Genomic DNA, 14,039 nt, shown 5'->3' with positions numbered 1-14,039 from the left:
CACATAGACCAATGGAACAATAGAGAATGCAGAAATAAGACCACACACCTACAACTATCTGATCTTTGAAAAATCTGACAAAAAACAAGCAACGGGGAAAGAATTCCCTATTCAATAAATGGAGCTAGGATAACTGGCTGGCCACATGCAGAAGACTGAAACTGGACCCCTTCCTTATGCCATACACAAAAATTAACTCTAGATGGATTAAAGACTTAAATGTAAAACTCAAAACAATAAAAACCATGGAAGACAACGAAGGTAATACCATTCAGGAAATAGGCACAGGCAAAGATATCATGACAAAGATGCCAAAAGCAATTGCAACCAAAGCAAAAATTGACAAATGGGATTTATCTAAACTAAAGAGCTTCTGCACAGCAAAGGAAACTATCAACAGAGTGAACAGACAACCTATGAAATGGGAGAAAATTTTTGCAAACTATGCATCAAATGAAGATCTAATATCCAGCATTTATAAGGAACTTAAACAAATTCACAAGAAAAAAAAACATTAAAAAGTAGGTAAAGGACATGAACACTTTCAAAAGAAGTCATACATGTGGCCAACAATCATATGAAAAGAAGTTCAACACCACTGGTCATTAGAGAAATGCAAATCAAAACCACATTGAGATACCATCTCAAGCCAGTCAGAATGGCTATTAGTAAAAAGTAAAAAAAAAATAACAGAGGCTGGTGAGGTTGTGGAGACAAAGGAAGGCTTATACACTGTTGGTGGGAGTGTAAATTAATTCAACCACTGTGGAAGATAGTGTGGCAATTCCTCAAAGACCTGACAATAGAAATACCATTTGATACAGCAATCCCATTACTTGGTATATACCCAAAGGAATATAAATCATGCTGTTATACAGACACATGCACGTGTATGTTCATTGCAGCACTATTCACAATAGCGAAGATATGGAATCCTAAATGCCCATCAGTGATAGACGGATAAAGAAAATGTGGTACATATATACCATGGAATACTATGCAGCCATAAGAAAGAACAAGTTCACGTCCTTTGCAGGGATATGGATGAAACTGGAGGCCATTCTCCTCAGCTAACTAACACAGGAACAGATAACCAAATACATCACATCCCCACTTATAAGTAGGAACTAAATGATGAGAACACATGGATACACAGAGGGGAACAACACACACTGAGGCCTATCAGAGGGTGGAGGATAGAAAGGAGGGAGAGGATCGAGAAAAATAACTAAGGGATATAAGGCTTAACACCTGGGTGATGAAATAATCCATACAACAAACCCCTAATGACACAAGTTTACCTATGTAACAAACCTGCACATGTAGCCCTGTACTTAAAATAGAAGTTAAAAGTAAATAAATAAATAAAATGTAAATTCTGCTGGGAAAAAAAAGAATATGATCACCGAAGTTAAAAGGCAACTTAAATACTGTTTCACCTTATTATGGATTTAAAGTCATCCAAACATCCAAATTATCTAAAGGACAAGTAACTTAAAGAAGGCCAAAGATATAATAGTCTTGTCATTTTAGGTTTCCATAAGTCATATATCCGTAAGACACTGGCCTAAGAAAAGTGAAAGTAAGTAACTGATTCATGTTTTCTTACCAATACAGAAGTAAAGGTTTTAAAACTTCCGGCTGAATATTTCTTAAATGCTCTTCATTCCACTGTGATCCATCTAACAGTTTAAATTTTGATAAGATTTCTGCAGAAAGGTAGTAATCTCCATTGCTCACTAGATAGCATTTTTTCATCTTCTCAAGATGTCTGAAAGAAAACACATTTCCACATATACACACACACTGGTAGAATATTCAACTACCAAAATGTTTTCACTTCTGAAATGTTTCAGACAAGTAATGAACTATCTCAAAACCAACACTGAGTGTCAGAGGTACCAGAATTTTTGTGGAGGTAAAGATACTTCTCACAGTTACGGAAATGGGAAGGGTATTTGTGACAAGCTGAATAAATGACCTTGCAAAGATGTCTACGTTCTAATCTCTAGAACTTGTGACTAAGTTACCTTACATGTCAAAGGAAACTCTGCAGATGTGCTTAAGTTAAAGACTTTAAAGAGATCTCCTGTATTATCTAGATGGTCCCATTGTAATCACAAGGATCGTTCTAAGAGAGAGACAAGAAGGTCAGCACCACAGAGAAAAATGTGAGGATAGAGCAGAGGTCAGAGAGAAGATGCTGTGCTGCTAGCTTGGAAGATGGAGAAAAAGTCCATGAACCAAGGCCTTCATTAGATGGAAAAAATAAGGAATTTGTTTACCCCTAGAACCTTCTGACTTCCAGAACTGTCTGAGAATAAATAAAACTCTGTTGCTTTAAGTCACTAAGTCTGTGGTGATTTGTTACAGCAACAGTGGGAACTACAGTGTTGATCCTGAAAAACCTATGTAGGCTACTTGCATGTAACTACCCTGACATGTCTTCAAAACTGGTAATGATCAATCAGGTCATGCTTCATAATCAACCATTTAGTGACCTCTGCTCTTATAGCTATATACAACAATGAGCTTTGTGATCTGAATGTCATTAAAATAAGTGGAATAACCCAGTGACTAGTATATACTCAGTCAAACCTTAAAGGAAATTGCAATCTACTATAGTTGGTCTGCTTCAGAGCAGATCAGGAGACTAAAGACAAGTTAAAGACTTTCCTAAAACAGGGTTCTCTTTTCTTCAACTTACAGTAATCTAAAACATATAGAGCTGACCAAACAAAGACCTGAGCCCCATCAGACCTCCAAGAAGTTCTCTAGCAGAGAGACTCATCCAGATACCCAGCTACCTGGCATCCAACCAAGGATTATGGAATTTGTTAACCAAGCAGGCTACTAGGGAGAGTAGGTGTCTATTTTATGCTAGTGTGGTTATATAACTGATAAATTATTTTATTCTATAAAAATTATACATCCTTTTAATGTTATAAAAATGAAAATAGAATAATTAATTTGAAAGTAGTTCTAGAATGTATGGGCAGAAACATTATGCAAACCCAAATAACTGTTATCATTAGTATCTGAAAACTATGAAATCAGAAAACTAGTGTGATCAATATTACTATTATAATAAAATAAGTTTTATTATCATTCATTCCTCCAAGAGTAAAAAATTACATTTTTAAAAATTTACTTTGGGCTTTCTCCCTGTGCTAAATAACCCAAATTAATATTCATAATTTGTTTTTAAAACTATTGAAAAATAAAAAAATAGAATTACCTTTGATGCCTTCCATGGTCCTTAAGAACTTTTAACCTCTCAATATCCATCCATAGCCACCAATATCTCTCTCCCAATGTACCTTTTATAAATTTCTTAAATCTTTCAAACTCCTTTCTATTGCCAATGTCATAAGTCCTATGAGAAATACACCAGTCGGCCCTGCTCTCTGGTCCAGCGCTCTCACTCTTTGAACTTAAACTTGTTTGTTCTATCTCTTCTGACCTCTCCTTTGTAGTTTGAACTAATTCACTTAAAAAATTCTTGCCACGAATAGACTCAAAACAATCATCAAATGACACTTTTGTTATATTGTTGAAGTTTATATAGTCTGGGGTTTCTCCAACTGGCTTTCCAACAATTTGCTGAATTGCTCCTCTCAAAATAAAGTATACATAGGAGCTTAAAAATTCTTCACATGTTGAGAAATGCATTGTCAGGCTTTCACCAACATCCTGTTTCTTTTCAAGGTATACTCTCAGAAGAGCTTGAGAAGGAGTGTCTTGTAGAGATACAGACACCTCTTCTTCTTCTTCTCCTTCTTCTTCTTCAAATTCAGAAATCAATTTGGTGGTTTTAAATGGGTCCTTTTTTGTCCTAGGGTGAACTCCATCATCAAAGATAAAATTCTCTGTATTAAGTCATAAAAGGCTATTAGATTAGATATGAATACAAACCTTTCTTATTATTAAATAGATGCTATAGAGCCAGAACGTCAAATGGGTTTATCATAGGTAGTGACTGCACGGACCAGTGTCTTAAGAAGGATTCTGGGCCAGTCACGGTGGCTCATGCCTGTCATCCCAGCACTTTGAGAGGCCGAGGTGGGCGGATCACTTGAGGTAAGGAGTTCCAGACCAACCTGGCCAACATGGTGAAACCCCGTCTCTACTAAAAATACAAAAATTACCCAGGCATGGTGGCGTAGTAATCCCAGCTACTCAGGAGGCTGAGGCACAAGAATCGCTTGAACCCAGGAGATAGAGGTTGCAGTGAGCTGGGAGCACACCACTGCACTCCAGCCTGGGCGACAGAGCAAGACTCTGTCTCAAAAAAAAAAAAAAAAAAAGAAAAAGAAAAAGAAAAAAAAAGAAAGAACAGAAAAGAAACAAAAACGAAAAAAAGGAAGGATTCTGAGGTTACGTTTGGAACCAGTAGAAAAAAAACTGCCACTGGGAATTAACCTTGTCTTCCCTGGATTTGGAAGAAAAGAATGGTGGCAGATGGACTAAATATCTGACATCCCTAACACACAGAAGATACTTGAAAATACATTATGTACTTTTAAAATGTAATATTCCAGACTGATATATAAATGTCAATACATAAGCACCAAATCTATTAAGGAATTAGAATATGTATACTAAATGATTATATGTGCTTTGATATTTCATGCTGTATGATAAAAGAAAATTCACTACCATAGATTGAGACCATATACGAACAGACCAGAACGGGAGACAATAATAGCAAGTTTTAAAATTCACCATTTCATTAAAAGATTCAATTACTATCAAACTTACAGTTTATCATTAAAGTTACAAAATGGCACGAGATACTTATGAAGGTTTACAAAAGGATTATTTGTATGCTTTTTCTAAAGATATAGTATTCAGCTCCTATTTTCTCTTTCAAAAATCAGTGACATGTCTGATGTTAGTGCTTTACTTCACATAGTAAATCTACCCCTTGAATTGCCACAGATCAGCTAACTGTTGTCATCCATGCCCCATTCTCAATGACCATTTTCTCAATTACCACAGTTCAAATCTCAATGAACTGGAAACATTTCATTACAATTTTTGTTGCTAATAAATTCCCCAATATTGAGAAATTAGACTTTGTGAGAGGATGCTGGACGTACACTCAATCCCATGGAACTGAAGGGAGGATGTTGCAGAGAGCGAAGCAGGCATTCCAGCTCACCATCTCCTGCCATCCTTCTCTTCCTGTATACTATTTTTATCTCCAATTATCTACTTCAATATTTTGGGAAAACAACAAGAAGCCTATGAATCCAACTATTTTCAATTGGGGAGATTATTTTCTTCTTTACCTAGACTCAGGTTCAATTCTAGGGAATCCAGATTTAACTTCCCCAGAGTCTGCGTATAGTTCTTAAAGAGATTAGTTAGGAACTGTAAGTGAATTCCTAAGTTCTTCTCCTGAGTCATCACACCTAAGTTTTTTTCTCTAACAATATCACAGTTAATAACTCCCATTTCTGGAAGATTCCTTTTATTTTTATGAAAAGTCAGTATAGCCACAAAGCTCCCCAAAGTAGAAATTTATATACTTTTTAAGGTGAAAAATAATCTGAACTTAAAAACAGAAGGGAAACTCAATTCCCATCAATAACTATTTTATTTTTAGGAAGAGAAAATTGTTGTACCCACTTTATTGCAAAGACTTAACAAGAATTTGTAAACTATGATAAGAAATAATGACATTAATTGACTGCATATTAGGTACCAAGCACCAGGCCAGGCATTTCCTATACATTTAGTATATATCATTATTCTAATCTTACAGACAAGAAAAGGCAAGGCTCCAAGAAGTGGAAAAACTCATCAAACATCACACAGCGAATAAATATCAGAGTTGCATTCTAAACCCATCTCCTTTTCACTCTACAAAGTTGTCTCTCAAAAAACATAGGAAGTGCAGTGAGGCAAAGGGTATGTGGATAATTTTTTCTCCCCAACCACTAACTACTGTACTGTAAAATTAGAACAAACAAACAAAAACTTAAAGAGAAGTTCTAAAGTCATTCTTGTCCTTTACTGCTTACCAGAAACAGATGAAATAGCTGGTGATTTAAGTTTGTTGTAGGGTACACAACAGGGTAATGAAAAGGTTGATACTGTTTGCTGACTTTGTTTTGCTAATGCAAACCAATCTTTTGTTTGAGCATAGGAAGCCTAGGAAGAAGGGAGCATATTAGTTTAACATATGATTAGCAGTATTGCTCTGATCACAAACCTGGAAAAATCATTATAATAATATTCAACTTGCACAGTACAATATGTAAAGTGAAAATTATCTCATGAAGGAAAATAAAATTATACTCAAAAAATTCATTAGCTAAGAGGAAACTGAAGGAAATTTCAATCCAGATTTTTTTTTTTTTTTGTATTTGATAACCAAAGGAAAATATGTGTCCAATACTTATAAATTCTCCACTCTCACTCTCAGGCTACTGTTGACCAAAGGCATGAAACCCTACTTCCTGGATTCACTACAAATTCATGCCATCTGACTTCAACTTGGCAGTCACCAGACCCATCAATCCTTTTGCTAGCTGCTCCCCTTTACAACTTTCCCAATTACTTCAGGTACCCTATTCTGTCTCACCTGGCTCAGTATTTTTAACAACTGCTCCCCCAGTATGACAGAGACACTATTCTTAGTGCCACTGGACCCTCTCCAAACTCAGCTGCCCCTTTGCATTAGACTCAGTTTTCACAACTTTGCTTAGATTGAATGCTTTTTGCACACTGATTCCTAACTCCATCTGTCCCTAACTGCAGCATTCCATTTTTCCTTTCCTTTGTATACCCCTGAACTAGCCAATTCAATTCTGAAGTTGATCCTTAGCTTCTAGAACCCCAGCCCTAAGAAGCTCCTATCCGAGCCTTCTTGGAAAGATTCCTCTGCCTGCCTCTCTCTGTAATGTCTTCTTTTATTTTTACTAGAGAATCCAAGTTGTTCAACAAGAGCAGAGAAGGGAGTGTTCAACATTCCTCTCATTTCTCATTTATCCAACTGAATCAGCTGGTTGGTCAGCACTTAGCCTAAGAAACACTTGGAGAATAGGTACCTCAAATGGAAGAAAAATTACTCCCTATCTATTATGCAGAATTAACATGGCAAGTCAAGCCACATAAGAAGACCAAAGCAAGACAGAGAAATGAGAGGTGGCAGCTATGCAGTCACCATCCCTCTTATAGGTGAGGTTTCCCAGGTGCATAAAAGCTTTCAAAGACTAACTCACTTTTGTTCCCCTTTTCCTTTAAAATCAAGTTATTTATTAGTAATTATATGTTCATCTAACATATAATTATATGTTTACCTAACATATAATTATCGAGTGACTATTTATCCTAAGCAATAGCCTAAGCAGGAGGCCAAAGTAATTAAGAAACGTTCAAGGAATTGAGAGAGACCAACATACAAGGTCCTTGCTATTTCAACCGCAAAAAAAGAATGAGGGAGTAGAACACAGGAGAGAAAGAAGTCATCAGTCAGACTTCAACATCTTTAACATAATTATTCCACTTTATATATTTTTTTGGGGGGGAAGTGGAGACAGAGTCTCATTCTGTCACCCAGGCTGGAGTTCAATGGTGCAATCTTAGCTCACTGCAACCTCTGCCTCCCGAGTTCAAGCAATTCTCCGGCCTCAGCCTCCCGAGTAGCTGTGATTACAGGCACCCACCACCATGCCTGGCTGATTTTTGTATTTTTAGTAGAGACGAGGTTTCACCATGTTGGTCAGGCTGGTCTGGAACTCCTGACCCCATGATCCGCCCACCTCAGCCTCCCAAAGTGTTGGGATTACAGGCGTGAGCCACTGCACCCGGCCTATACTTTTAAGAGATGGGTCAATTGTTTTTTAGATGGTATAACTTAAGGCTCAAAGAAATATTACCAATTATCATGAAGATTAATCCCTATGTATAGTCATGACATAAATAATGTAAACATCCAAGAACTTTGAATCTGCAAAATTCAGAGGCTATTGAAAAATGGTAATACATAGTTAAAGTGGCTGTGTGGTGGCTCATGCCTATAATCCTAGCACTTTGGAAGGCTAAGGTTGGAGGACTGCTTGAATCCAGGAGTTCAAGACCAATCTGGGCAACATAGACCCTGTCTCTACAAATAATTTTTTAAAAATTAGCCAGGAATGGTGATGCACTCTCGTGGTCCCAGCTGGGAGGCTGAGGTGGGAGAATTGCTTGAGCCAGGGAGATTGAAGCTGCAATGAGCCATGATTGCATCATTCCACTCCAGCCTGGGCAACACAGTGAGATCGTGTCTCCAAAAAAAAAAAAAAAAATTGTGTGTATATATATATAGTGTTAAAGTTTACTCAAGTGAATACAAATGAGTTTTTTCATCTCAGAAAATACCAAAAGTAAACTAGTTTGGATTTTAACTCCCTTATATTTAATTAAATTCACATATAGCAAATCAGAACTTATTCCCCTAGATTGATTCTTCCCTTTACATGTTTATTGACCTTGAGTACATATTTTTTAGGACATTTCCAACATTTCTATAGTATATAAATTAAGGGAAAAAATATTGCCAGGCATAGTGGCTCACGCCTGTAATACCAACTCTTTGGTAGGCTGAGGTGGATGAATTGCTGGAGCTTAGCAGTTCAAGACCAGCCTGGGCAACATGGCAAAACCCTGTCTCTACAAAAAATACACAAAAATTAGCAGGGCGTGGTGGCATATGCCTGTAGTCCCAGCTACTTGTGGGTGCTGAGGGAGGAGGATCCCTTGAACCTTGGGAAGTCAAGGCTGCAGTGAGCTGAGACTGTACCACTGCACTCCAGCATGGGTGATAAAGCGAGACCCTGTCTCAAAAAAAAAAAAAAAAAAAAAAAGGAAAGAAAGAAAAAAATACTTAAAATCAGTATAAGAGAGAAGAAAAATGTGCCTTAAATACACCACAAAGCATTATTCAGTGGAAATAATGGAACTGGCATAACTGTAAATGTTTTTGACAAATACTGCTGATAGAAATGCTGAACTACAAAATTAATAGGAGATACACAAGAAAAAAAAAGTTCAAGTAAATTTAGCCTATCTATTCCAACACAGAAGGCAAAGAGGCTTCCTCCTGTATGATAATTTTGATCAATTGAAAGTGCCTTATTTGCAAGTAAGCCTTAAGGTTTAAAAAAAAAAAAAAAATGGAAGTGCCTACCCAGAATACTGTGTTGTAAAGAATCCGGAGCCAAATCCTAGCTCAGCAGAAAAATTTCCACAATTGATTAACAAAGTCTGTCATAGGGAGTAGCAGCACAAGGGCTACATATTTGCCATTCCTAATTTTGTATAGAACTGTGTATTAGAAGTATAGTTCCAGATACAAGATCTAATAATTAGAGGCCAAAGATCAAACAACAGTTCTTACTACATTATGACTCTCCAAAAGGATATTTGATTCTAGGTTAAATCTCTTCAAATGCTCTCATATACCCTCACATTTCTCTAATCATGGATGACAAATTTATTTGATAACAACCTTACAGTAACACATTTTACTACTAAGGAATAACCTAGAGAAAAGGAAGGAAAAGACTCAATTTATCTTTTTGTACAAAAGTAACAGAATCCAAATCATAGCAATTTTGGAATGAACAATGAAACCATGGATACAATTCACGTTACCCTTGCTTCCCAGGTGACACTGCATGTTCTTCAACCTTGCCTTTGTCTCTTTAGACACATGAGGATAATATTTCTAACTACATTTCAAATTAAAGACAGCAGAGCAAATTAGTTAGCATAAATCTATAAGAATTATTGCTAAATCTGCTTTACATGTATTTGAAATCATTTTTTCTGTTCAGGTAATACAAATGCCTTAAAATAAGAAGTTACAGCCAGGTGTGGTAGCTTACGCCTGTAATCCCAGCACTTTGGGAGGTAGAGGTGAGTGGATTCCTTAAGTCCAAGAGTTCAAGACCAGCCTGAGCTACATGGTAAAACCCCATCTCTACAAAAAATGCAAAAAAAAAGTTAGCCGGGTGTGGTGGTGCATGCCTGTAGTCCCAGCTACTCAGGAGGCTGAGGTGGGAGGATCACCTGAGCCCGGGAGGTGGAAGCTGCAGTGAGCTGTGATCATGCCACTGCACTCCAGCCTGGGTGACAGAGTGAGATCCTGTCTCAAAAAAATATATGTATAAAATAAAAAATAAAATCAGAAGTTTTAATGAAGCGCTAAGTCATGAAAAAATACTCATACTTTTACCTCACCAAGTGATACATAGAACTTTTTCATAATTACAAGATTATCTTCTTCAGTGGCAGGAGGTGGTAGACTGGGTGGTTTTTTCACGATCCAGGGAGAAAAATTTGATTCTACTGTGAAATTCATGCCGGACTTGCTCCATCTTACTTGTGAGACCAATTTGGCTAACCTGCATTTTAGGAATCATACAAATTTGAAACAAGTTTCAAATATAGCAGAATTCAGGGAAAAACCTAAAATTTTATTTTATGTATTCAAGCCAATCTCCTCTCCTCACTTAATGATGATTTTCTTTGGCTCTGTTAAAATTAATAGCTTATTCATAAAACCACTAATTAGTTAAGAAGTATTCATTTTAATTGATTTTTATTTAAAAATGGTTGTTCAGAGGTCAAATTTTAGGTTCTTACATGTTAAAAGTCAGGGAACATAAAGGAAAACTTGGTTCTGGACTATAGCATTCTATGTTTTTCATGTCACACTAGTTTTCATTGTTAAACACCCTGCACCTAAATACCGTTATCATCAATAGATAATTTTTAAATTATGACTGGTTGGAGAGGTTCACGCCTGTAATCTCAGGTTTTGGGAGGCCAGGGCAGGAGGCTCTCGACGCCAGGAGTTCGAGACCAGCCTGGGCAATACAGCAAGACCCTGACTCTACAAAGAATTTAAAAGATTTGCCACACATGGTGGCACACAGCTATAGTGCTAGCTAATTGGGAGGCTAATGTATATGTATTTAAAAATACATATATTGATGGGACTATAATACCTGTATTCAAAGTAGCAATCACTTTCCAGAAATGCTGGAAGTCTTTCTTTTTTGATCCACTTAATACCTTCTTCACGACTGAGACACTACGAGAAGAAAAAGAGCAAGGAAAAGAAGGTCAAAGAAAATCACTTTTAGGATGATTAACGCTTAATCATGAGAGCAATAATGACCTCCAGCTGTCAGCAGGAGCCCTACCCGTAGGTCTTCTATTTCCACTAGAGAGATCAATAAACCTGAGCCACAAATGTGAGGCACTTCTTGCCTCTGGTACGTTTTTAATTCTCTTAACAATTCTATATCAACTATATAATGCCTCAATTTTTACAGATTAACAAATCGAATCCAGAGAAGTAAAGTAACTTGTTGAAGGAGGGAGAATGAGGGGGAAAAAAAAGCCAATGAATCTCAGTATTTTCAGTCATAAAATGGGTTAAAAATAATCACAAACAGAAAAAGAACCACCAAGAAAACTTGGTAAGGCCACCAAGGTCACTGCAGGCCCCTTGTTCATCAAGTTTAAAAAAATGTTTTAACTGTTTAACATCTCCAGGCACTCTCTTACAGATAAAAAAGTTAATAATGATAGTAGAGTGTTACAAATGCCACAGTGTAGGCTTCTGTGGGAGCCCACAGAGACATTTAACTCAGAAGAGATTTCCCACAGAACATGCACTTCACTCTTTGACCCGAAGCAAGGCTAGCTAGGTTGAGCAGGGAAGCAAAAGAGGAGACAAACCACAAGTGTAGCGGTATTAGGTCACAGGATGAGATTTAAGGGATGGAGACAGAAAGGTTGGAGAAGTAGGCAGGGTCATGACTGCAAATAGCGTTTTAAATAACATTAAAGAGTACAGATTTTATCTTGAGGTTATGAGAGCAATACAGAATTACTGAATTACTGAAGAGTTACTGTTGTTCATCCTAAAATACTTACTGTTGATTCTACTTTTTCTTGTATTCACTTTTCCCAGAATTCTAAATAATATCAGTACCTTGGACACAAAACATATGTTACTAATAAATAAAACAATCTCAGTGAGGTAAATATGTTTGCATTTATGTGGCTTCCATGGACAATCTAAGGTGATAGTTTTGCTGTGATATTGCATAAGAGTTAACACATAGACCATTACTAACTCTAGTGAGGAAATTGAATGTCCATACAGTAGTGTTGCTGACATCTAATGTGCTGATGCTCATGAGGGTGATGTGTGCTCATCATTGCTGATATGTGCAGAAGTCTTTAGGCATTCAGGATTGGAACATCAAATAGTTTTCTTCTATTCAGCAAAAAAAAACCATATTCATTTGCCTTCACCAAACACTATCTTCTGCATAATGAAAGAATAGAAGAAAACCATGGAAATAGCCAGCACCTAATCAGCAGCACCTTGTTGACAGTCTCACTGCTTATCAGTGAGATCTGAAGGACATTTGGATCTTAGAAAGACTCTGCATAGGCTACACACTGACAACCATGCAGGACTTCTGAACTCCCATTAGCGCTACATTCAATGTATCACAGAAAGATACCAAACTACATATAAAGATCCACATGAATCCTTAAAGAATTCTATAAGGTTGTCAAAGTAGTCAGTTCATTCAAAACCAATTTGCTGAATATTCAGCTAGTAAACAGTTTACCTATAATTCATCCTCTTTTGAGTGTTTTTGTACCTATTTGACCTAAAAATAAAATGAATAAAAAAGTTTAAAAAGAATAAAATAAAAAATTGAAGAAAAGTCTTTAGCCAAGCTGAAAACAAAACTCTTCGTGGTTTTAAAAAGTAACTAAATATAAAGACAAAAAACATACAAGACAATCCTGATCAACCATAAAATAACTTAATAAATACGTATAAGAAACACAAAAAGAATCTATCTAAGGTTAAATTATTTAAACCTTAAAAGAAATTTCTGTAAGTTGGTTAAGAAACAGAAAGGGATGACCAGAATGTTAAGGGAAGATGACTTTAGGTAAATCAGTACAGAACTATTTCCGAATAGCCATACGCAAGCTGTTTAAAGTGCCTACAGAATTGGATTAATAAAAAATTATATTTAGATGTACAAGGCAAACACATAAAGCATGGCTATCAATCAGTAGATCTTATTGGTTAGATTTATTGAGGTATAAATTACATACAGTGAAATCCACCCTTTTTAATACAGTTCTGCAAGTTTTGACAAATGCATATAATCATGTAACCAGGACTACAATCAAGATACAGAAAAGTTCCAACACTCTCCAAATTTCCTAATGCCACTTTGTAGTCAGCAACTCCATCCAACCCTAGGCTCTGACAACCACTGATCTGTTCCACAGTTTTGCCTTTTCCAGAATGTCATATAAATAGAATCAATAGAGTATGTACTTTTGATTCTAGTATCTTTCATTCAGCATAAAGCATTTAAGATGTATCTATGTTCTTTCATGTATAAATCATTCTCTTTTGGTGCTAAGTAATATTCCACTGTATGTATATACTACAGTGTCTTTATCCATTCACCAGTTAAAGGAATCTGGAAAACTTCCAGCTTTTGTGATCATGAATAAAGCTAACTGTAGACATTTACATGCAGGTTTTTGTGTGAGTATAACTTTTCATTTCTTTTGGGTAATACTCAGGGGTAGGATAGATAGGCAGTGATATGGTATGGATATTTGCCTCCTCCAAATCTTGTACTGAATGTGATCCCCAATGCTGGAGGTAGGGCCTCATGGGAGAGATGTCATGGTCATGGGAGCGAATCCCTCATGAATGTCTTGGTGTCCTCCCCATGGTAATAAGTGAGTTCTCACTTTGTTAGTTCACATGAGACCTGGTTGTTTAAAGAGCCTGATACCTCCTCACTCTCTCCCTTGCTACCTCTCTTGCCATGTGATATGCCTCGTCCCTCTTTGTCTTCCACCATAAGTGGGAGCTTCCTGAGGCCCTCACCAGAAGCAGATGCTAGTGCCATGCTTCTTATACAGTCTGCAGAACCATGAGCCAAATAAACCTCTTTCTTTATAAATTGCCCAATTTT

General features: G+C 36.7%; 1 protein-coding gene across 13 annotated transcripts in view; it reads right to left on the bottom strand.

The window, feature by feature from the left end:
* The window catches only part of LOC105476133 (regulator of G protein signaling 22), a 177,310-nt gene that overhangs the window by 124,169 nt on the left and 39,102 nt on the right, over nucleotides 1-14,039 (bottom strand). For 10 of the 13 annotated variants that reach the window (XR_011606381.1, XM_071067477.1, XM_071067471.1 and 7 more), the window contains 5 exons: nucleotides 11,007-11,092; nucleotides 10,232-10,400; nucleotides 6,030-6,159; nucleotides 3,239-3,869; nucleotides 1,610-1,771 (listed from right to left, as the gene is read on the bottom strand). Coding sequence is in view for 12 of the 13 variants with exons in the window: in XM_071067477.1 (XP_070923578.1) it covers nucleotides 1,610-1,771; nucleotides 3,239-3,869; nucleotides 6,030-6,159; nucleotides 10,232-10,400; nucleotides 11,007-11,092 (1,178 nt within the window). In the remaining variant the exon portion in view is untranslated. The remainder of the gene's footprint in view (nucleotides 1-1,609; nucleotides 1,772-3,238; nucleotides 3,870-6,029; nucleotides 6,160-10,231; nucleotides 10,401-11,006; nucleotides 11,093-14,039) is intronic. The other 3 variants (XM_071067478.1, XM_071067470.1, XM_071067473.1) reach the window with 1 other exon arrangement.

This window comes from Macaca nemestrina, chromosome 8 (assembly GCF_043159975.1).
Source record: "Macaca nemestrina isolate mMacNem1 chromosome 8, mMacNem.hap1, whole genome shotgun sequence".
Lineage (NCBI taxonomy): Eukaryota > Metazoa > Chordata > Mammalia > Primates > Cercopithecidae > Macaca > Macaca nemestrina.
Note: the sequence above shows the minus strand (reverse complement) of the source record. Positions and strands in the feature narration are given on the sequence as shown.